This window comes from Rana temporaria, chromosome 5, assembly GCF_905171775.1.
Source record: "Rana temporaria chromosome 5, aRanTem1.1, whole genome shotgun sequence".
In the NCBI taxonomy this organism is placed as follows: Eukaryota; Metazoa; Chordata; class Amphibia; order Anura; family Ranidae; genus Rana; species Rana temporaria.
In genome coordinates, this window is record NC_053493.1 from 94,454,912 (window position 1) to 94,477,082 (window position 22,171).

At 43.3% G+C, this 22,171-nt stretch overlaps 1 protein-coding gene across 1 annotated transcript in view; it reads right to left on the reverse strand.

Annotated features, from left to right (window-relative positions):
* The window catches only part of GSDME (gasdermin E), a 143,762-nt gene that overhangs the window by 54,811 nt on the left and 66,780 nt on the right, over positions 1 to 22,171 (reverse strand). The window contains exon 5 of the mRNA XM_040352883.1: positions 9,763 to 9,883. Within this exon, the coding sequence (XP_040208817.1) occupies positions 9,763 to 9,883 (121 nt within the window). The remainder of the gene's footprint in view (positions 1 to 9,762; positions 9,884 to 22,171) is intronic.

Sequence of the window (22,171 nt, forward strand, 5' to 3'; positions counted from 1 at the left end):
CTGCTCACATTCAGCCAAGGGCTTCAGAACTCATTGGACGGCGCTTCACAGTGCAGATGGACAATGACCCGAAGCATACTGCGAAAGAAACCAAAGAGTTTAAGGGAAAGTGGAATGTTATGCAATGGCCAAGTCAATCACCTGACCTGAATCCGATTGAGCATGAAATTTCTCTTGCTGAAGACAAAACTGAAAGGAAAATGCCCCAAGAACAAGCAGGAACTGAAGACAGTTGCAGAGGCCCGGCAGAGCATCACCAGGGATGAAACCCAGCGTCTGGTGATGTCTATGTGTTCCAGACTTCATGCTGTAATTGACTGCAAAGGATTTGCAAGCAAGTATTAAAAAGTGAAAGTTTGATTTATGATTGTTAATCTGTCCTATTACTTTTGGTCCCTTAAAAAGTGGGAGACACATATATAAACTGTTGTAATTCCTACACCGTTCACCTGATTTGGATGTAAATACCCTCAAATTAAAGCTGAAAGTCTGCAGTTAACCACTTAAGGACCCCTTCACGCCGATATACGTCGGCAGAATGGCACAACTGGTCACAATCACGTACCTGTACCTTTAAGCCCAGCTGTGGGGTCGTGAGCACGCCGCCGCCGGCGCGCTCGCAACCCGGTCCTAAGCTCCGTGACCGTGGACCCAATCGCCGCCGCGCGATCGGTCACCAGAGCTGAAGAACGGGGAGAGGTGTGTGTAAACACACCTTCCCTGTTCTTCACTGTGGCAGTGTCATTGATTGTCTGTTCCCCGATATAGGGAAAGACGATCAATGACGTCACACGTCCAGCCCTGCCCCCCTACAGTTAGAAACACATATGAAGTCACACTTAACCACTAGGGGGCACTGTAAGGGTTAACTCCTAAACTGCAATTGTCATTTTCACAGAAAACAGTGCATTTTTTGCTATGAAAATGAAAATGGTCCCAAAAAATGTGTCAAAATTGTCTGATGTATCCGCCATAATGTCGTCATAATAATAAAAAAAAAAAAAAAACGCTGATCGCCGCCATTAGTAGTAGAAAAAAAAATTATTGATAAAAATGCAATAAAACTATCCCCTATTTTGTAAACGCTATAAATTTTACGCAAACCAATCGATAAACACTTATTGCATTTTTTTTTACCAAAAATATGTAGAAGAATACGTATCGGCCTAAACTGAAGGAAAAATATATAATTTTAGGGGATATTTATTATAGCAAAAAGTAAAAAATAATGATTTTTTTTTTCAGAATTGTCGCTCTATTTTTGTTTATAGCGTAAAAAAAAAAACGCAGAGGTGATCAAATACCACCAAAAGAAAGTTCTATTTGTGGGAAAAAAAAGGACGCCAATTTTGTTTGGGAGCCACGTCGCACGACCGCGCAATTGTCGGTTAAAGCGACGCAGTGCCGAATCGCAAAAAAGGGGCAAGGTCCTTTACCTGCGTAATGGTCCGGGTCTTAAAGCGGATCTCCCACGCAAAATTGACTTTTTGTTTATTGGCTATTTAAAAGTGTAATAGCACTGCTGTGCTAAACTCAAGTTTCTTGTTTCCCACCGCCGCTCCGCTGTTATTCTATCCCGAATAAAAACGTATATTCTGGCTTTCCTCCTGTTGCCATCTTAGCTTTGGGCGGTAGAAGCCCACAAGCAGGCACTTCCTCTTTGCGGTGGATGCTGTCCCAGCATCCACCGCTCGATCTCTCTCACGCATGCGCACTGGCAAAGGTGTCCGGCGGCGTGAGCGTCTCCTTACAGGATCAGTATCTGTGCTGTAATGGAGAATTTTCAAACGCCCGCCCTTTCCTTTGTTTACATCCGCGTCACTTCCTGCAAAACGAAGTCGCGCAATGTTTGTGCTAACAGAGCGGAATATTATAATTAGGGAGCTCGGAGACAGGCTCCCAGCAGGCACAGCGCGGGACAGGAAGCTACAGAAAACCTGTTGAAAACCCGAGTGGCTGTAGACCGGAAGCCATTGTATTTAACAAGGTATTCTAACACTTTTTAATATGAAAATCGCCGATTATGCATCATTTAGGAGCGGTAGGGACATTAAGTGAAAGTTGATTTCAGGGTGGAGCTCCGCTTTAAGTGGTTAAAGCACATATTTTTTTTATTTCAAATCCATTGTGGTGGTGTATAGAGCCAAAAAGATTAGAATTGTGTTGATGTCCTAATATTTATCGACCTGACTGTATGAGCAAAGCATATCCCTCCATAGTATGTAATATTAAAAGCACTAAGGGGGTTATTTACAAAAGGCAAATCTACTTTGCACTACAAGTGCAAAGTACACTTGAAATTGCACTGAAAGTGCACTTGGAAGTGCAGTCGCTGTAGATCTAAGGGGGAAATGCAAGGAAAATAAAGAATTTTAGCATGCACATGATTGGATGATAAAATCAGCAGAGCTTCCCCTCAGTTCAGATCTACCCCTCAGATTTACAGCGACTGCACTTCCAAGTGCACTTTCAGTGCAATTTCAAGTGCACCTTGTACTTGTAGTGCAAAGTGCATTTGCCTTTTGTAAATAACCCCCTAAGTGTAATTTCTGCTTGCTGCTTCATTCCTCTGCCATCAGCATGAATCTCTTCTGACAAGGTTTTCCTGACACCAAAAGAAAAATGGTGACAAGGGAGGGACCTTCAGCTGATTGACAGCTTCAGCTGTGTGACAGAGGGCGTTTCTTCCCTCCAATCAGCTCACTGAGTTCTGCAGAGTAACTCCAGCTCTCAACCCCCGTTTTTCTGAACTCGGACGAGCTTATAAAATTCAGCACTTTGAACAGATGTAGGGAACAGAACACTGCAGATAGACAGATACAACTTATATGGGAGGATTTGTTTCCTCTCGGTGCATCAACTTAGGCCAGTTACTTCACTAGGTAAATGTACAAGTTTACAACCACTTTAAAGCAAAGAAGGTAATGAAAGATAAATGGTGGATCACTGTAATTCTCTTACTGGTTTATGCTTTGTTAAATAAAAAGGCAGAACACAAAAACCGTTACCAAAGGAATTGTAATCACAAATGTTACTATCAAAATAAAATACATTTGTATTATCATTTTAAATCTTCACTTTCCTTAGCTGGCCCTGCTCCCTCCAAGTCTTTAGACATACTGTGTAAGCACAATCTTGGCATACAACATGTTGCTAATAAAATGTTCTTGTACCAAAGCATGCGTGACGCCATCAGAACACCTACACTTACCACCCACTGTAACCCAGGATGTGCCAATGTTGCAAGTGAGCACACAATGTCATCCCATTTCTACTGCTGCTTAAAGGGCAACTCCAGTCAAACTGTTACATTTACAGTGCTGTTGTGCCGTGTAAATAGCTTAACATATTTTAGATCCTTCAGCTCTGCACCACTAGAGACTAACCACACTGATGATGCCTACTCTCTCTCCCTTGTATTCTTACCTTGACAGGCACCCAGAGCAGGGGTCTCCAAACTTTCTACACAAACGGCCAGATTACTGGACTTCAGAATGTGACCAATTGGAGTAGAAAACGCACCAGTGTCAGTGGGTGTAGACCATTTCTCAGGCTTGGTGGTCAGTGGGAGTAAAAAATTTTTGTTTATATATATATATATATATATAAATTATTCTATTTTTCACACAGACACTAATATGTACATTACAGATTTGGAAAATTACTAATCAAAAGCCTAAAAATAAGAGGCTCCAGAAAATATGGTAGTCCCGTTTATCTTCATAATATAACCCTGTATTTATTGCAACTCCTTTACTCCTTAAAGCTTGGAAAGAATTTTAAGAAAAAAAAAAAAAAAAAACATATTGAAAAAATAAAATATGGTAGTTCTGTTTTTATTATTTACAGTAAGAACCGAAGCTGCCCGTATAGCACGGCTTGCAAAACGACTTCCGAGTAGAAGTCAATGCGAGCCGATTCGAAGTCTCCTCAAAATAGTACGACTTGAGTCGCTCCTATTAGAACGGTTCCATTGTACAGAATGGAGCGTGACTTGTCAGGCAGCCAAGTCGCCTGACAGGTTGCCCCTGTGTAAACCGGGTCTAAAAATAGTGCAAAGGTGTTTTTAGCACACACAAACAATATACCTCCAAATATAAAAGATGAGACCAAATTAAGTTGGTATATAACAATATGTATCCATCCTCAAAACCCTGTGCTCCCGAGAAACAGAGAAAAACTACAATACTAAAAACTGTAAAAAAAAAAAAAAAACACACACACACACACGTTGTAGCCCTCTACTTTAGCATGAAAGTGACACAAAATATCTTTATGCTCCAAAAAATAATCTATAAACATCCACTACTTTAATTCATGGCCCTCCAATCTATTCTTCATCGAGTTTCCTACTGTGTTTTTGTGCCTCCTTGTAACGTCCTCTGTGAGCTCTAGAACCTCTCTTTTTCACCCTCACTTCTGCAAGGTCATTTGATGTCACGTCAAGTTATTTGTAGATTTGGAGAAGGCCAAGAACAATAGAAGGTACGTGAATAGATTTCTGTTTTTTATCAAGTCTGTCACTTTAAACCCAAATGGTAGCCCAATGCCTTTAGTCCACAGAGATCAGGAGATGGAGAATCCCCAATCTGCTGCTTTCCAGAAAACTGCCACTGGGATACTGAAGCTCCAGACTTGGAAGTGATTAGAGCTAAAGAGAGACAGGAGTTGCCGATCTTCCACTGCTCTACATCCTGAATCCTCCTTTAGTGGTCCCAGTTTAACAGCCAATCAAATCACTTCTTCCAAGAAGAGGAAAGCGGGCCGATTTTAAACCAACTGCTACTTTGCAGCTGTAAACTTGTTTTAACCCTTGATTACCAATATCTATAAATATACTGTATTTCCTTGCCAGCCAAAGGCTGCATTTTTATGCCCCCCCCCCCTCACTGCCTTGCATTATAGACATGGCATAATTTATCCCTAATGTTGCGCTTGGCAGACAGTATCGCCCACCAACTAAATGGGGCCATCATACAACTGCGCCGTGATGGTGTGCAATGCATGGAGTTATGATGCGATAGTGCAAGTTTAGGAGGGTTAAAACAGGCAGGGAGTAGGCAACATAATGGCTCCTCTCTGCCTGTCAAATATTCCTTGAAGAGTGATCCATCACTGATTGCTTTTCAGCAGCCACCACCAGTGTAAAGCAGCCCAACGGGTTAAAGAAAAAAATGCTACTTCCCCGACTGTCATGCTAACCCAAAAGCTTAATTACTTAAAAGCCACTAGCGCAGAACAAGAATTGTACTACTAGTTTAACCTCTTGATGCCTAACTGTATGCATATATGGAGCTGCTCGCCGGGTAGTCCTTAACGCAGAGCGGACGCATATATGCGCCCCCCCCCCAAAAAAAAAAAAAATACTGTGCTGATGGCGCACTCCCAGCGCAGTAGCAGGTAGGGATCAGTAAGTTCACAATGCATACTTGCCAATACAGCTAATCACAGCAGTCACATGATCCGAATGTCCGCCTCCAACTTTCAGCTTTTAGAATTCTTAAAGGGTCGGGACACGATCGGTGTAATGGGTTACATTTTTACAAATAGCATGTTTGAAAAAAGGTCAGCCATGACCTGCGTACTTCCTCCTGTTCCCTTTAATATTCTAGATCACGGGTCTTTAAACTACGGCCCTCCAGTTGTTCAGGAACTACAATTCCCATTATGCCTAGTCATGTCTGTGAATGTCAGTGTGTTACAAAGCCTCATGGGATGTGTAGTTCCGCAACAGCTGGAGGGCCGTAGTTTGAGCATCCCTGTTCTAGATCAAGGACTCAAATTTGTAATGCTACTTATTACACAATGAGAGTATTACCTGCTGTCTGTCTGACTAAGAAAAAGCTGATCTGTTAATCTTGGTATGGGTTAGTACTTCTTGATATTATTTCCATAAATTAAAGTCCAATGCTATACTGAAAAATGTCTGATCAAACAAGAAATGAACACCTTAAAAATTCTGAAAGAGCTTACAGCTACTACGGACTCCTGTAGTTTTCCTTGATAATTGATATAATGAAGCGATTTGTATGTTGGCATTTGCTTCACCTTAATGAAATAAAGCAATACTGCAGCTCCCTTTAATAGTAAGGTGTACTGCAAGAAGAAATGGAGAAATATCCTTCCCTGTACAGAGTGACCTAACATTGGCTTGGATCTCCTTCACTAATGTCATAATGGCCTGTTCAGCTCTGCTGCGTTCGGAAATTGCAAAATCTGTATATGGTTTCTGTCAACTGCGGTCACAGTGTCCTCAGATACACCAGGAGTTGATCACATGTTGAACATTCACGTGCTTATGTCACAGACACATAACACTAAATGACAGCTTTACTTATGACATGACAGACAGCATGTAAAATACCAGCATGTGTTTAAACACCTGGTCTCTGGTGTGCTGCCAGCTACCTTGCCTGGTGACCTTTCTACATGTTTATCATCTATTCTTACCCAATGCTGACAGTTTACTCTGCACCTTACTACAGTTATTTTCTTTCCAATGTCACTTTGTGCTCTTGACATACTTCCCGGTCGAAATAGATAATATGGGGGCAAACTGACTTGACACGGTCCACAAATAACTGACCAAGTAACTCCCCAAGAAGATGCAGACATGGAATTATACATGTTCTAATGGAGGCTTAAAACAAGGAAATTCTTCTGGTCTGTTACAGGTAAAACAAACTGTTTCCTCACCTCTGTGATCCCTCAAGGCTGTAACAAGGGAATGGCATAAACTAAGAAATGATATAGTTCAAGTGGAACATCTCAATGCAAACACATTAAAGCTGGCTTAACATTTGCAACATTTCCAGAATTCGACCCTTCCTGATTAACGACCCCACAAAACAACTTATCCACTCCTTGGTTATTTACTGCCTCGACTACTGCAACGCTCTCCTCGCCGACTACCCCATACGCAGGCTATCCCTCTTTCAGTCTATTATGAATGCTGCTGCTAGACTGACAACACCTCACCAACCAATCCGTGACTGCTGCTCCTCTCTGCCATTCCCTTATCTGGCTTCCACTACCCCACCGTATAAAAAGCAAAATACTAAAATACAACATACAAGGCCATCCACAATACCCCCCCCCCCCCCCCGGGTACATCATCAACCTAATCTACAGATAGCGCCCAAATCGTCCCCTCCACTCCTCCCATGCTCGCTTCCAGGACTTCTCCAGAGTCTCTCTCATCCTCTGGAACTCCCTGCCCCAGTATGTCCAGTCAGCCCTTACCCTGTCCACCTTCAGGAGATCCCTGAAAACTTACTTATTCAGGGAAGCCTATCCCACACCCACCTATACCGTACCTGAGCCACCCCCATCAGACCATCCCCCGCAGCCATTACTTTTTGTACCACCTCCCCCCTTCCTTTAGAATGTAAGCTCGATGAGCAGGGCCCTCCTGTCTCTTCTGTATTGAAACGTATTGTAATTGTGCTGTCCTCCCATCTACATTGTAAAGCGCTGCAAAAACTGTTGGTGCTATATAAATCCTGATGAATAATAATAATAATAATAATAATAATAATAATACTGGGGAAGCAGACTCCCAGCCTAGAATGCGTAAATACCACCATTGTATATATCAATACAATTCTGCAGAAAGAAGTCTGTGTAAATGGAAAGCTTTCGTTTCCTGGAACCTGCTAACAAAGAACAAGAACCTGCTCAGGAGTGCGCCCTCGTGTGGGCTCCCGTGGCTCACTGCTTGCTATGGGGGTATACTAGGGAGAGAAGGAGAGGAAAACATTGGTAGGGGACAACAGAAAAAGGAGGTGTGGCCTGCTCTGTGCAATATGCTTGCACAGAGCAGGCAAGTATAAACCTTTTATAATTTTAGCTAAAACAAAATAAGCCTTTAGTATATTCAATTTGTGCTCCAGCTAATTTAATGTAGCACCTCTTTATGGATTCCTCCTCTCATAATCATGTTATATACTGCGCTAGAGAGCATAACATGCAGTATATGTTTGGTAGGGGCCCTAGCTAAAGCCTACCCCCTAACCCCAACTTGCATAGCTTTGCCATTGCTCCCTTGGTCCCATTCACACTAGTGACTCAAATTAGTACACAGATCAGGAATTCTAAATTCCCCTCTGACCTTTCCAGCTCTTTTCACCAATTGACATTTTCAGAAGGAAGTAAGAAATAAAAACCCCCATATTTCTCAAAGCACATATTTCAGTATTCTTACATCTGTGTGCTTTGTGCATTTTTTTTTTTTTTTTTAGATCTGTGCAATAATCCAGCTTAAGACTTTGGTCACTGCTGCTCTCTTAACTGTTGCAGGGTCTTGTCTCCGTCCCCCTGTATTTTTCTGAAGTGGTGGAGCATGCAGTCCCTGTCACAGCTATGTACAGCACGTACCAGGTAATATCTGGGCTTGCAAAGGCACTCTGTGTACACAAAGTGGATCTACATCTCCCTTGTGGCGATGGAGTTTTTTTTACCTGGAGTTTAGCTTTAAACCCTTATCATAGCCTTCAAGCTGCATTTTTCTGCACACCATCACACATATACATGTGTGATGGTGTGCAGAAAAAATCTGTGTGTCCTGTTCACATCATGCATGTGTGATCGTCTGTAGAAAAATGCAGCTTAAAACAGACATCGTGTAAGCAAGTAATTGTAAGTTTGTAGCACAGAGCAGCCCTGAAACTCCTCTTCTGGGGTCCCCTGCCAGCATTCTTGGCTCCTGCTTTTTTCCCATTTGCCCCCTTAGCAAGCTACATGCTACGGGGGGAACAGGTGCAGGCTTGATCCTATGCCAGGCTGTGTGCGTCTATTGACACATACAGCGCAGCTTGGCCCTGCCCCCTCCTCACAATGTTTGACAGCAGCAGGAGCCAATACTGAATTTTAACTTGTAAGGAACAAAAGTCTTTAAGTGAATAAACTGCCCTCATTTGCAGACCAAACTTTATCACTTTGAATAGCATAGAACCAAAATGATAGTGTTTCTCTATCTCTCAGCACAGAGCAATGTTGTGATAAACTTGGCAGGCTGCCTTTTTTTTTTTTTTTTTACAGCTGTGAGCAGAGAACAGCTCTGCACTGAATTCAGATTGTGATTATTTAAACAAGGATAATAAGCCAGTCCCCACCCAGCTATTGAGATAGATAACACCGATCTAGTCAAGGGGTGCTTGCAGTCAGTGTTGCCTATCTCAAGAGCTGGGTGGGGACTGGCTTTTTGCAGTTTTCATTAACATTCAAAGGGGGAAATCCTAGCTCTCATCTTCCCCGCCCCATCATAACAAAGAACTAAGCTAGATATTTCCTTGCTGAAAATTCCATAAAATAACCTCTAAAAATTTTAGCTGCACTTCTTAGCTTATGCTGTGTAAATGGGCACGTGTAACAAATATAAAGTAGGTATTAACCCAATTTGGCTGTACAAGATAAAATACGCTTTAAATCTTGCATTTATAATAAAAAAAAAGAAATGTTTACCGAAAAAAAAAAAAAAAAAAAAAAAAAAAATGTTTTTTTTTTTATAACCGTGTTTTTTAGTCAAACTATCTGAGATCACGCTGTGAGGGAAGGTTAAAATATGGCCAACTTGTTAAAAATACAGGGTCACTGAAAATGTTCCCATCTTTGGAATATACTTAAGCAAGGACTGTTAAATTATAGCAGTAGAAACACATCTTATAACAAATGTACTATGATTAATTTATCACCTCGTATAATGCAGGCACCATTATTATTATTATTATTATTATTATTATTATGTAGCAGTCTCAGACTCACCAAATTGTCCATCGCATTTTACCAATAATTCCACAACTGCATAAGCAATGGCAGTAGGAGCAGGTATTTCCAGTACTGTGTTTTCATCCTTTGCAAAGCTTCCATTTTCTGCTACGGATATCTGTGAAAACATTGCAGTGTTGTACATGGTCAGAGATATTTTTTTTTATCAAAACAGGTTTATACTTGCCTGCTCTGTGCAACTGAAATGCAGAGAGTGGGCCTAAACCTCTGCTTCCTGGGTCCCCCGCTGGAGCTTCAGGCTGCTCCTCTCCAGCGAGTGCCCCAATAGAAAGCTGCTTTCTTGGGGTGGGGGAAGGGGGAGGGCGCAACTCATGTGGACTCACTCTCAAGCCCTGCTGTCTGCAAGTTTAGATACAGAAGTAGGGCTTGGACCCTGCTCTCTCCTTACTGGCTTTGACTGATAGAGGAAGCCAATGGCTCCCGCTGACTACGCAAAGCCTGTGAGACCATGTGAGTGGAGAGAAGAGCTGCAGACAGGCACAGCACTGGATTGAATGAGAGCTCAGTTAACCACTTGCCGTCAGTATAACGTACTTATTTTTATAGCACTGATCGCTGTATAAATGACAATGGTCTGATGTGTCTGCCATAATGTCGCAGTCACGATAAAAATTGCAGATCACTGCCATAACTAGGCTTCTCTCCCCCCCGCTCCGTGACCGGCTTCTCTCCCCCCCGCTCCGTGACCGGCTTCTCTCCCCCCCGCTCCGTGACCGGCTTCTCTCCCCCCCGCTCCGTGACGGCTTCTCTCCCCCCCGCTCCGTGACCGGCTTCTCTCCCCCCCGCTCCGTGACCGGCTTCTCTCCGCCCGCTCCGTGACCGGCTTCTCTCCCCCCGCTCCGTGACCGGCTTCTCTCCCCCCGCTCCGTGACCGGCTTCTCTCCCGCCCGCTCCGTGACCGGCTTCTCTCCCCCCCGCTCCGTGACCGGCTTCTCTCCCTCCCGCTCCGTGACCGGCTTCTCTCCCCCCCGCTCCGTGACCGGCTTCTCTCCCCCCCGCTCCGTGACCGGCTTCTCTCCCCCCCGCTCCGTGACCGGCTTCTCTCCCCCCCGCTCCGTGACCGGCTTCTCTCCCCCCCGCTCCGTGACCGGCTTCTCTCCCCCCCGCTCCGTGACCGGCTTCTCTCCCCCCCGCTCCGTGACCGGCTTCTCTCCCCCCCGCTCCGTGACCGGCTTCTCTCCCCCCCGCTCCGTGACCGGCTTCTCCCCCCCCCGCTCCGTGACCGGCTTCTCTCCCCCCGCTCCGTGACCGGCTTCTCTCCGCCCGCTCCGTGACCGGCTTCTCTCCGCCCGCTCCGTGACCGGCTTCTCTCCCCCCCCGCTCCGTGACCGGCTTCTCTCCCCCCCGCTCCGTGACCGGCTTCTCTCCCCCCCGCTCCGTGACCGGCTTCTCTCCCCCCCGCTCCGTGACCGGCTTCTCTCCCCCCCGCTCCGTGACCGGCTTCTCTCCGCCCGCTCCGTGACCGGCTTCTCTCCGCCCGCTCCGTGACCGGCTTCTCTCCGCCCGCTCCGTGACCGGCTTCTCTCCGCCCGCTCCGTGACCGGCTTCTCTCCGCCCGCTCCGTGACCGGCTTCTCTCCGCCCGCTCCGTGACCGGCTTCTCTCCGCCCGCTCCGTGACCGGCTTCTTTCCCCTCAATCTGTCAGGATGGAGAGCGGAGGTAGGAGTGATCACCGACTCTGTCCATTCATATAACTGAGCATCGTAACCTGTGTTTACGATGCTTCAGTTTATGAATGGAGAGGAGCTTCCCTCCATTCATTTTAGCTGAGGCTGCAGAGAAAGGGACTGGGGAATCTGTGTCCTTAGTCCATTTCTCTGTCTTAAAGGGGAGATGTCAGAGGTCTGTTAAGACCCCTGATATCTCTCCAAAGACCCCCAACAGGGCTGATTAAAAAAAAATATTGCAATAAATATTTAAAAAAATAAATAAAAACTAAAATGTAAAAAAAAAAAAAAAATACTGCCACATGACAGAAAAAAAAAAAAAAGTATCGGTAATTGGTATCGGCGAGTATATATATATATATATATATATATATATATATACACACACAATATATATATATATATATATATATATATATATATATATATATATATATATATATATATATATATATATATATATATATATAAAAAAAACCGCAGAGGTAAGAAAATACCACCAAAATAAAGCTCCATTTGTGGGGGGGGGGGGGGGGGGGAGGACGTCAATTTTGTTTGGGGGCCACGTCGCACAACTGTCGGTTAAAGCGACGCAGTGCCGAATCGCATAAAATGGCCCGGTCATTAGGCAGCCAAATCCTCTGGGGCTGAAGTGGTTAATTGATGCAAATCCTCAAACAATCCATGTTAATTCCAGGTTGTGAGGCACCTACATGTTACAAGCTTGTTTATCCGCAATTTTTTTGTTTGTAAAGGAAATTTTGTTTTTATCTTAATAGCTTCCTTTACCTTAAAGTGGTTGTATACCCTTTTTTTTATACTTTTACCTACAGGTAAGCCTATAAGGCGGCTTACCTGTAGGTATAGAGAATATCTCCTAAACCTGTACGGTTTAGGAGATATTTCCCTTGCAATGCGCCGCTGATTGCAGCGGCGCATGCGCAGTGGGGATCCTCGGCTAAAGGACCGGCAGCAGCCGGACCTTGCCGAATTGAAGTCTCCCGCGCGCATGCGCGGTAGTGACGACATCGCCGCTCCAGCCAATCACATCGCTGGAGCGGCGATACCCGCAAGACACGCAGAGTCAAGATGACATCTCGCTCGGCGTGGACCAGGTACGTTCTCTTCTCCTCGTTCCGAGGCAAGTATTTCATAATGAGCTAGTATGCGGTGCATACTAGCTCATTATGTCTTTTGCCTTGCAGGTGTAAAAAAAATAAAAAAAAATTGCATATGCGGGTATACAACTGCTTTAATGCAGTGCTACTTTCATGTCCTCATTGTTCTTTTTTGCTCTCAAGTTGCTGTAATTCTTCTCTGATCTCCACACTTCCTGGTTGTCTGTTTCCTGATAACCACAGTGCCGGGAGCTTTCTCTCTGTGGTCACTAATCAAGGAGGTGCGATTACTGTGTGTCTAAAACCCCTCAGCACCAATCAGTTTCGTTTTCCAAACCATCACTGCCCTGTACAGCAGAGGCAGGAAACAACATGCAAAAACGAAACTAGAAACTGCAGGTACATTATATGATTGATTTTTATCTATTTTAATCGTTTTAAAAAGGAATCAGCTATACCCTGTAAACAGTCATTTCAGCAAAAAATTGTTTTTATTTCCAACTCCTTTAAGTGTAAACCCCCTTTTTTTTTACAATAAATGTACCAAACGGTATTACACTATGTTCAGTTCCTTTTTTTCCATGCACATCATGAATTATTGCACCATTTGATGCGGTTCACCGCAAGTTTTGGCGTCTGTGTCCTGCTACTGGGAACCTTTGGGGTATATTGGATGGGACCTATCCTGCTTTGTGTCCTCCTGCGGTGAATTTCGTTGAGATTCATCCTCAACAATGCCTGTTTGACACACCTGCTATATAGTACGTGTGTCCAATGTCTCTGGTAAGCGTGCCAACCTTAACACTTTCTACTGCACTTTTTGGGATCCATATTTTATCAATTTCCCTGTACACGTCAAGAGACACTTTCTATGGTCGTTAATTCTTCGGATTAACGGCCTCTTGGTGTCTTTATATGAATTTGGACTTTTGAATGTTTTTTCATATCATTTTTTGTATATATATATATATATATATATATATATATATATATATATATATATATATATATATATATATATATATATATATATATATATGTGTGTATGTACAGGGAGTGCAGAATTATTAGGCAAATTAGTATTTTGACCACATCATCCTCTTTATGCATGTTGTCTTACTCCAAGCTGTATAGGCTCGAAAGCCTACTACCAATTAAGCATATTAGGTGATGTGCATCTCTGTAATGAGAAGGGGTGTGGTCTAATGACATCAACACCCTATATCAGGTGTGCATAATTAGGCAACTTCCTTTCCTTTGGCAAAATGGGTCAAAAGAAGGACTTGACAGGCTCAGAAAAGTCAAAAATAGTGAGATATCTTGCAGAGGGATGCAGCACTCTTAAAATTGCAAAGCTTCTGAAGCGTGATCATCGAACAATCAAGCGTTTCATTCAAAATAGTCAACAGGGTCGCAAGAAGCGTGTGGAAAAACCAAGGCGCAAAATAACTGCCCATGAACTGAGAAAAGTCAAGCGTGCAGCTGCCAAGATGCCACTTGCCACCAGTTTGGCCATATTTCAGAGCTGCAACATCACTGGAGTGCCCAAAAGCACAAGGTGTGCAATACTCAGAGACATGGCCAAGGAAAGAAAGGCTGAAAGATGACCACCACTGAACAAGACACACAAGCTGAAACGTCAAGACTGGGCCAAGAAATATCTCAAGACTGATTTTTCTAAGGTTTTATGGACTGATGAAATGAGAGTGAGTCTTGATGGGCCAGATGGATGGGCCCGTGGCTGGATTGGTAAAGGGCAAAGAGCTCCAGTCCGACTCAGACGCCAGCAAGGTGGAGGTGGAGTACTGGTTTGGGCTGGTATCATCAAAGATGAGCTTGTGACAAGCTCAACTCCCAGTCCTACTGCCAGTTTCTGGAAGACACCTTCTTCAAGCAGTGGTACAGGAAGAAGTCTGCATCCTTCAAGAAAAACATGATTTTCATGCAGGACAATGCTCCATCACACGCGTCCAAGTACTCCACAGCGTGGCTGGCAAGAAAGGGTATAAAAGAAGAAAAACTAATGACATGGCCTCCTTGTTCACCTGATCTGAACCCCATTGAGAACCTGTGGTCCATCATCAAATGTGAGATTTACAAGGAGGGAAAACAGTACACCTCTCTGAACAGTGTCTGGGAGGCTGTGGTTGCTGCTGCACGAAATGTTGATGGTGAACAGATCAAAACACTGACAGAATCCATGGATGGCAGGCTTTTGAGTGTCCTTGCAAAGAAAGGTGGCTATATTGGTCACTGATTTGTTTTTGTTTTGTTTTTGAATGTCAGAAATGTATAATTTGTGAATGTTGAGATGTTATATTGGTTTCACTGGTAAAAATAAATAATTGAAATGGGTATATATTTTTTTTTTGTTAAGTTGCCTAATAATTATGCACAGTAATAGTCACCTGCACACACAGATACCCCCCTAAAATAGCTAAAACTAAAAACAAACTAAAAACTACTTCCAAAAATATTCAGCTTTGATATTAATGAGTTTTTTGGGTTCATTGAGAACATGGTTGTTGTTCAATAATAAAATTAATCCTCAAAAATACAACTTGCCTAATAATTCTACACTCCCTGTATATGTTCACTCACTCATGTTCACTGTTGAATTGACATTCACCTTTTATGTTTATTCATTTACTCCACTGCATTGCCTTTCTGCTGACTCTGCACCAAGCCCCAGGATAACCTCTGACCAGCTCTGCTCAGTTCCGCTACAGGCAAATGCCAATAGCTGCGTTCATACACCAAAACATCACTACTTTCAGTCTCCATCTTTGGCACCCATCACCCAATCATAAACACAGCAAAATTCACCAAAATGTAAACATACCTTTTATCTCCACCTCAAGTGGTTACGGAGGAAGGTGTCAAGGCTTCTATGCGCACAGAAAACAACTACACGTGTACACTTACCAGCCACTGCAGCAGGCAAACAGCCACGGGAAAAAGGCCAGGAGATGCACCCGGCAAAAATGCCTAGAGATTTATTTTGGGGGGCGCTGTAAATAAAAGGATTTTGCCTATTTGAAGGTCCCTCAAGAAACCAGAGTTGCAATAAATTCCATATTGTCTATCCCTATTCATATGAGGGATATTTGACGATGTGTATATATATTTATTGTTCTAATGGGGGGAAAAAAAATAAAACGGGCAGACAATACTTCTCCTGCTACCTATTATAATATATTTTTATTTCCATCTGCTGAGAACAAACCAGAACCCCTTCCTGGGTATACCAGCAAGTGAGAACATATCTAGAAAATTGAGTTTAGCTCCACTACACAGTAACAAGTGGAAGGCGCTGAAAAGACATGTAGTTGACACTGTCATTTTAAAAGCCTATGCTGTTTTGGTGTTCATATTCCTTAGGAATATAGCAATGAAATGAATAGGTCACGCAAAAGAGAAAAGAGTGCACGCCAATGTTATCAAGTGCCCCCTTCAAAAATTCACTGCCTGCTGGCAAAGGCAAGGTCCTCACATTCAGCATTCCAACAAAGAAATCTGCACAGGGACTTCAAGTCTTTTTTTTTCCTCCTTTCTTTTTTTTAAGCTGGAAGTGCTTCAGTGCTGGTCTTCTGTGCCAGTCTCTGCTAACCGAAGAGCCTTCTATTTCTAAATGTGATATGTGCTAAAATGGGTATTCCATACCAACAAAGTTACAGCTGCAAAAGATAATAAAATGTAAAACATTTCAAAAATACATTTATGGGGTTATAAAAATTCCCTACAAGTCCACTACTTCTGATAGCCTCCTGTTGCGGAGCAAAGAGCCAATGAATTAAGCTCACTGTGAGCAACCTCTGTTCTCTAAAAACAGAGTGGACAAGTTTTATGCCATGACACTTCAATCTGGCCAAGCGGTAACGATGACAGGATGGTTTTAGCAGACAATGGTCCTTGTTATTGGTTGTACAGTGGATATAAAAAGTCTACACATCCCTGATAAAAATGTCAGGTTTCTGCGATGTAAAAAAAATAATAATAATAATAATAAGACAAAGAAATTTCAGAACTCTTTCCACCTTCAATGTGACCTATAAACTGTACAACTTAGTTGAATAACAATCTGAAATCTTTTGGGTGGAGGGAAGTAAAAATAAAATATGGTTGCAAAAGTGTGCACACCCTTAAATACCTTGTTGAAGCACCTTTTGATTTTTTTTTACGGCACTCAGTCTTTTTGGGTATGAGTCTATCAGCATGGCACATCTTGACTTGGCAACATTTGCCCACTCTTTGCAAAAACACTTCAAATCTGTCAGATTGGAAAATCTGTGCACAGGAGATGCCCTCACATTCAGATTCAGGTCTGGGCTCTGGCTGAGCCATTCCAAAACTTTAATCTTCTTCTGGTGAAGCCATTTCTTTGTTGATTTGGATGTATGCTTTGCGTTGTTGTCTTGTTGAAATATGAAGTTCCCTCTTCATGTTCAGCTTTCTAGCAGAAGCCTGAAGGTTTTGTGCCAATATTGATTGGTATTTGGACCCGTTCATAATTCCCTCTACTTTGACCAAGGCCCCTGTTCCAGCTAAAGAAAAAAACAAAAACAAAGCATGATGCTGCCACCACCATGCTTCACTGTGGGTAGGTTTTCTTTTGGTGATGTGCAGTGCTTTTGCACCAAACATATCTTTTGGAATTATGGCCAAAAATTCCCACGCGCTTTTGGGAGACTTCAGATTTGATTTTGCAAAATTTAGCCGGGCTTGGATGTTTTTCTTTGTGAGAAAAGGCTTCCGTCTTGCCACTCTACTCCATAGCCAAGACATATGAAGAATACGGGAGAGATTGTGGTCAAATTTACCACACAGCCAATACTTGCCAGATATTCCTGCTCCTTTAATGTTGCTGTAGACCCCCTGGCAGCCTCCCTGAATAGTTTTCTTCTGTTGTGCCATATTGTCTCCATTTGATGAGGACTGTCTTCACTGTGTTCCATGGTATATCCAATGCCTTGAAAATTCTTTTAAACCCTTCTCCTGACTGTTCGCTTTTAACAATGAGATCCCTCTGATGGTTTGGAAGCTCTCTGTAGACCATGGCTTTTGCTGCAGGATGCGACCAAGAACGTCAGGAAAGACCTACTAGAACAGCTGAACTTTAATTGGAGTTAATCAGAGACACTTCAAATAGTGGCAGGTGTGTACTGCATTTAACATGAGTTTGAATGTGATTGCTTATCTCTTAACATCCCCAAGTTTATATCCACTGTATTAGCTCAATCCTGTACAATGCTTCTAAAGGTTTTCAATAGTGATTACAACTATTTATCCCAGGAATGGCTCTGCTCTAATGATCATGCAATCATCCCTCTCTTATTACAAGGATGTGACAGTATGAGGTGCCTGGACTTGGAAAGCGACAGAACATCAGTTCCAATCACCGGAGTCTGGCATAACAATAATTTCATCATCTTGCCGTCTACACACTGCCAGTCTTTAGCACTTCCCAGGAACAGCCAACAATAGCACATCAACATATATCCTTAAAACAGGCCTACAGGCCTTTTCATTTATCTCTTTTTGGTTTCAGAAAAATACATTTTCTAATTAGAACTGAATTATGTTGTAAGATGCCGTTGCACAAGAAATGTATACTTTTACGTTCCCTCCCAGTAATGAAAGATCAGTATTAACCGGTTAACGCCCGCCGCATGTACATATACGTCCACAGAATGGAACGCACAGGCATATGGGCGTACATGTACGTCCCCGCCTTTCCATGGACCCCCCCCCCCCGGTACATGCGGCGGTCGGTAACCCGCGGGGAGCGATCCAGGACAAGGGCGCGGCTATTCGTTTCTAGCCGCCCTCTCGCGATCGCTCCCCGGAGCTGAAGAACGGGGAGAGCCGTATGTAAACACGGCTTCCCCTTGCTTCACTGTGGTGGCTGCATCGATCGAGTGATCCCTTTTATAGGGAGACTCGATCGATGATGTCAGACCTACAGCCACACCCCCCTACAGTTGTAAACACACACACTAGGTGAACCCTAACTCCTTCAGCGCCCCCTGTGGTTAACTCCCAAACTGCAACTGTCATTTTCACAATAAACAATGCAATTTAAATGCATTTTTTGCTGTGAAAATGACAATGGTCCCAAAAATGTGTCAAAATTGTCCGAAGTGTCCACCATAATGTCGCGGTCACGAAAAAAAAAAAAAAAAAAAACGCTGATCGCCGCCATTAGTAGTAAAAAAAAACAAAAAACTATCCCCTATTTTGTAAACGCTATAAATTTTGCGCAAACCAATTTTTCGGTTTTAGTTGTGCACCATTGTAACCTTATAGCTGCTGGTGTCCTAACAAACCGTGATGTCATCTGTTGATAAGGACGACGTCAGGCACCTATACAACAACCTTGTTGCCCCCGCTCTGCCCATCATCAACACTGGGGTCACATTAGCTGAAGGAGGGAAAGAAACTGAGGGAGATGAGAAATGCTAGAATACTAGTCCGTAGCAGTGTGAAAAGGTGCATTTACTTCGGAAGAATAAATCACCACTAATGTTGGGTATCCCATTTTAAAATGGGGTGCCTCAAGATTGTGCAGAATTTTAAGGGTGCCATGAGTGAAAAAAGTTTGAGAAACATGGATGCCATGCTCTCCTGATCTATGGCACTGAAAGGATCAAACTATTTGACACAGTCTGATTTTTACCCACAACCTGAGCCAGATTTTCATTGCTAGTAATATCATACAAAGGGCAGTGATCAGCAGGCAGATAATAACACAGCTGGTAGAAATGGGGCGTTTAAATGAGAAATGCTTAAAAGTGTGCTGTGGGGCATATTAACAACTCATGGATCACATATAAAAAAGGAGTAATCAGCAGCTTCAACTAAACTACGAGTTACAACATCCACACATTTCACCCTGCTGCCAGACATCCATTAGACACACGCTTTTAGTCAATGAAAAGTCTCTTGCTTGTTTTTGTTATTTTATTAGGGGATTGAACTTGGTTGAGGAAAGGGACATGGGATATGCCCATAGAACAGATTAGTACTTCATAGAGTATAGTAATTGTGTCACACTTCTTAGAAAGGACAAGATGGCTGATCCTAAACTTGACAGATTTTTACCTCAGAACACTTCTTCCTCCAGCACACTGCTTGACCAACTTTAACCTCAGAACACTTCTTCCTATTACAGTCTTAGTAATCCTGTCACGCCATCAGAAAATGACAGGCCTCACTCTGAATAAACCTGCAGTACCCCCTCATGGCAGCAACCGGGTAATTGAGAAGATTTAATGGTTATGGACTAATGATCCAAAGAAAGTCCGACTTGCAAATCCTGCCTGCGCTCATGGTTTCATGATTTGACACAAACTCCACAGTCTCTCCCTCTGGCTCTGCATCCAGCTCCCCTGGCATGACTCTTCCAGATCTCTCCACTGTGCTTTCACTCACCGACACCTGCCCTGGATCCTTCCTGTCTCTCCTAGCTCCTGTTCTAAGACACCTCTCCATGACCGTGTAAGGAGAGGCTCGCTCCCAGCTCCCGAGCTCCTCCGCCAGAGTTACACCCGCCCAGATAGGGGTATCCCTCCTGCAAGACAGTCTAGCACTCCATCCTTCAGTTCACCCAGTGGACAACTCCTCCCCCAGCAGGCTGACCCTGGGGGGGAACATATAGGAGGCCTGCCCCCTGCCAATCATAGTTGGGGGATTGGTCAGAGCTCCTCACATGTATCCCATGTCACTCTGGCTCTCAGCCCTGCCACTTTTCCAGAACCTTCTCCCTGGAAACAGAGGATACACCCAAGAACCAAAGTACATGCCAGTCACCTACTGCTACACTAAACCACTCCCCTGCCCCCAGATCAAAAACAAACAGGCCTAGCTTGCAGCATAGGCCTGTTTAAATTTACCTACACTCCCAGCTTACACACAAATCCCACACTTAGCACCTACCTAAGGTAGAGGGTGCTACTTAAGTATTAGAACATGCTCATAAAAGCAACAGAACATAATCCCTCAGAAATGACTACAGAAGCATACCAAATTGTTAATATTTGATCAAGGCGCCTTGAGACAGAGGCTCATTATCAACTATTCTATGAACATGGAGATATGTGAAGATCAGCCTTGGCCTGTTCCCATAGTGCTAGATGCTCACATATTTATGCACTCATATTTAGAATTGCCACAAACCAACTAGTACATCAGTTGGATAAAATAGCTCAAGCTTTTTAGGTTTATTCTGAATATAGTACACACATTATATATACACACAAATTATGTGTGTGTATATATCACACACATATACACACACACACACACACACACACACAATCAGGACTCTTGTCTTTACCCAATAATCCAAATCGAGCATTTTACATTGCAGACACTGCCCTCCCTACCCTAGACCCCTTTGCTGTAGAGCTGCAGTACAGTCCTATCTACAGACAAAAGTTTGGGCTTATGGCTATACTGGCCTTTTTTAAACAAACCTTTTCTTTGCAGCCCTATTTCCAATTCTGGAATCTACATTTAATGTAATTTCTTCCGATTGTCAATTTGCTGACAAGCACACGAAGGCCATATTACCCTTATTCTCAGACTCCATGTTCTAGCTATAGGCCTATTTCCCTTGTTTATGTAGGAGATGAAGATCTATGCCAAAATATATGAGAATCCACATGTACTCCATTTATTCTGCAATTCATCCGTAGAGAACAAATTGGGTTTGTTACTAAATCGAGAAGTGCGTGATAATACCATGTTTGACCTTCTCAAAAATACTCAAAACGGCAGGATATTCCATTATGCCTTTATGCGGAAAGGTGTTTGACCATTTGGTCCTTCTTATTTTTCACTCTGGCCCAGATCGGAATCCCTCCCATTATGTTATCTTGGATTCTGGCACTGTATTATTGACAGACCGCTAGAATAAGAGTTGATGGAACATTATCTCTTTTGGTTAATACAAACAATGACACTCAACAAGGCTTCACACTTTTCCCATATCTATGTACAATAAACTTGCTATGGGACACCTGTAAGCAGCCAATCGTAAAAAATTTGAGTTGAAGGATTTCATTATTACAATGTAATAATAGAAATAATGCGCTTCAATCATCCTGACACCACAACAACCATGGTGCCGGGATGATTGAAGCGCCAACACCAGGTGTTTGGAGTATCTTTATCTGCGGATTTGTTAAACCCTGGAATACACATATTTCTATTGTGGTGTAGGATCTGGGCTTGCTGTCCCTCCATCACTCTTTCCTTCTTTCTCTCTCCTTCCTTCTCTCTCTTCTTTCTCTCTCCCTTTCCCCCTTTTTTTCTCCATCCCTCATTCGTCTCAGACTCAAACCACACCCCTTTTGAGCCACGGCCATCTAAGCCAAGCCCACTATTTAGCGTAAACCACGCCCAGAGTAGGCGCAGTCTATCTGCCCAGGGTTCTCGGCCCTTGATTGGATAGATAGCAGCGGGAGCCAATGGCTGCTGTCAATCAAATCCAATGACATGGGCCCCCGGGGGCGGGGCTGATTCCTGCATTCGGCGGCTATGGACACCAAATGCTGGACACTGGAGCGAGCCCGCAAGGTAACCTTCCAGGAGATTGCT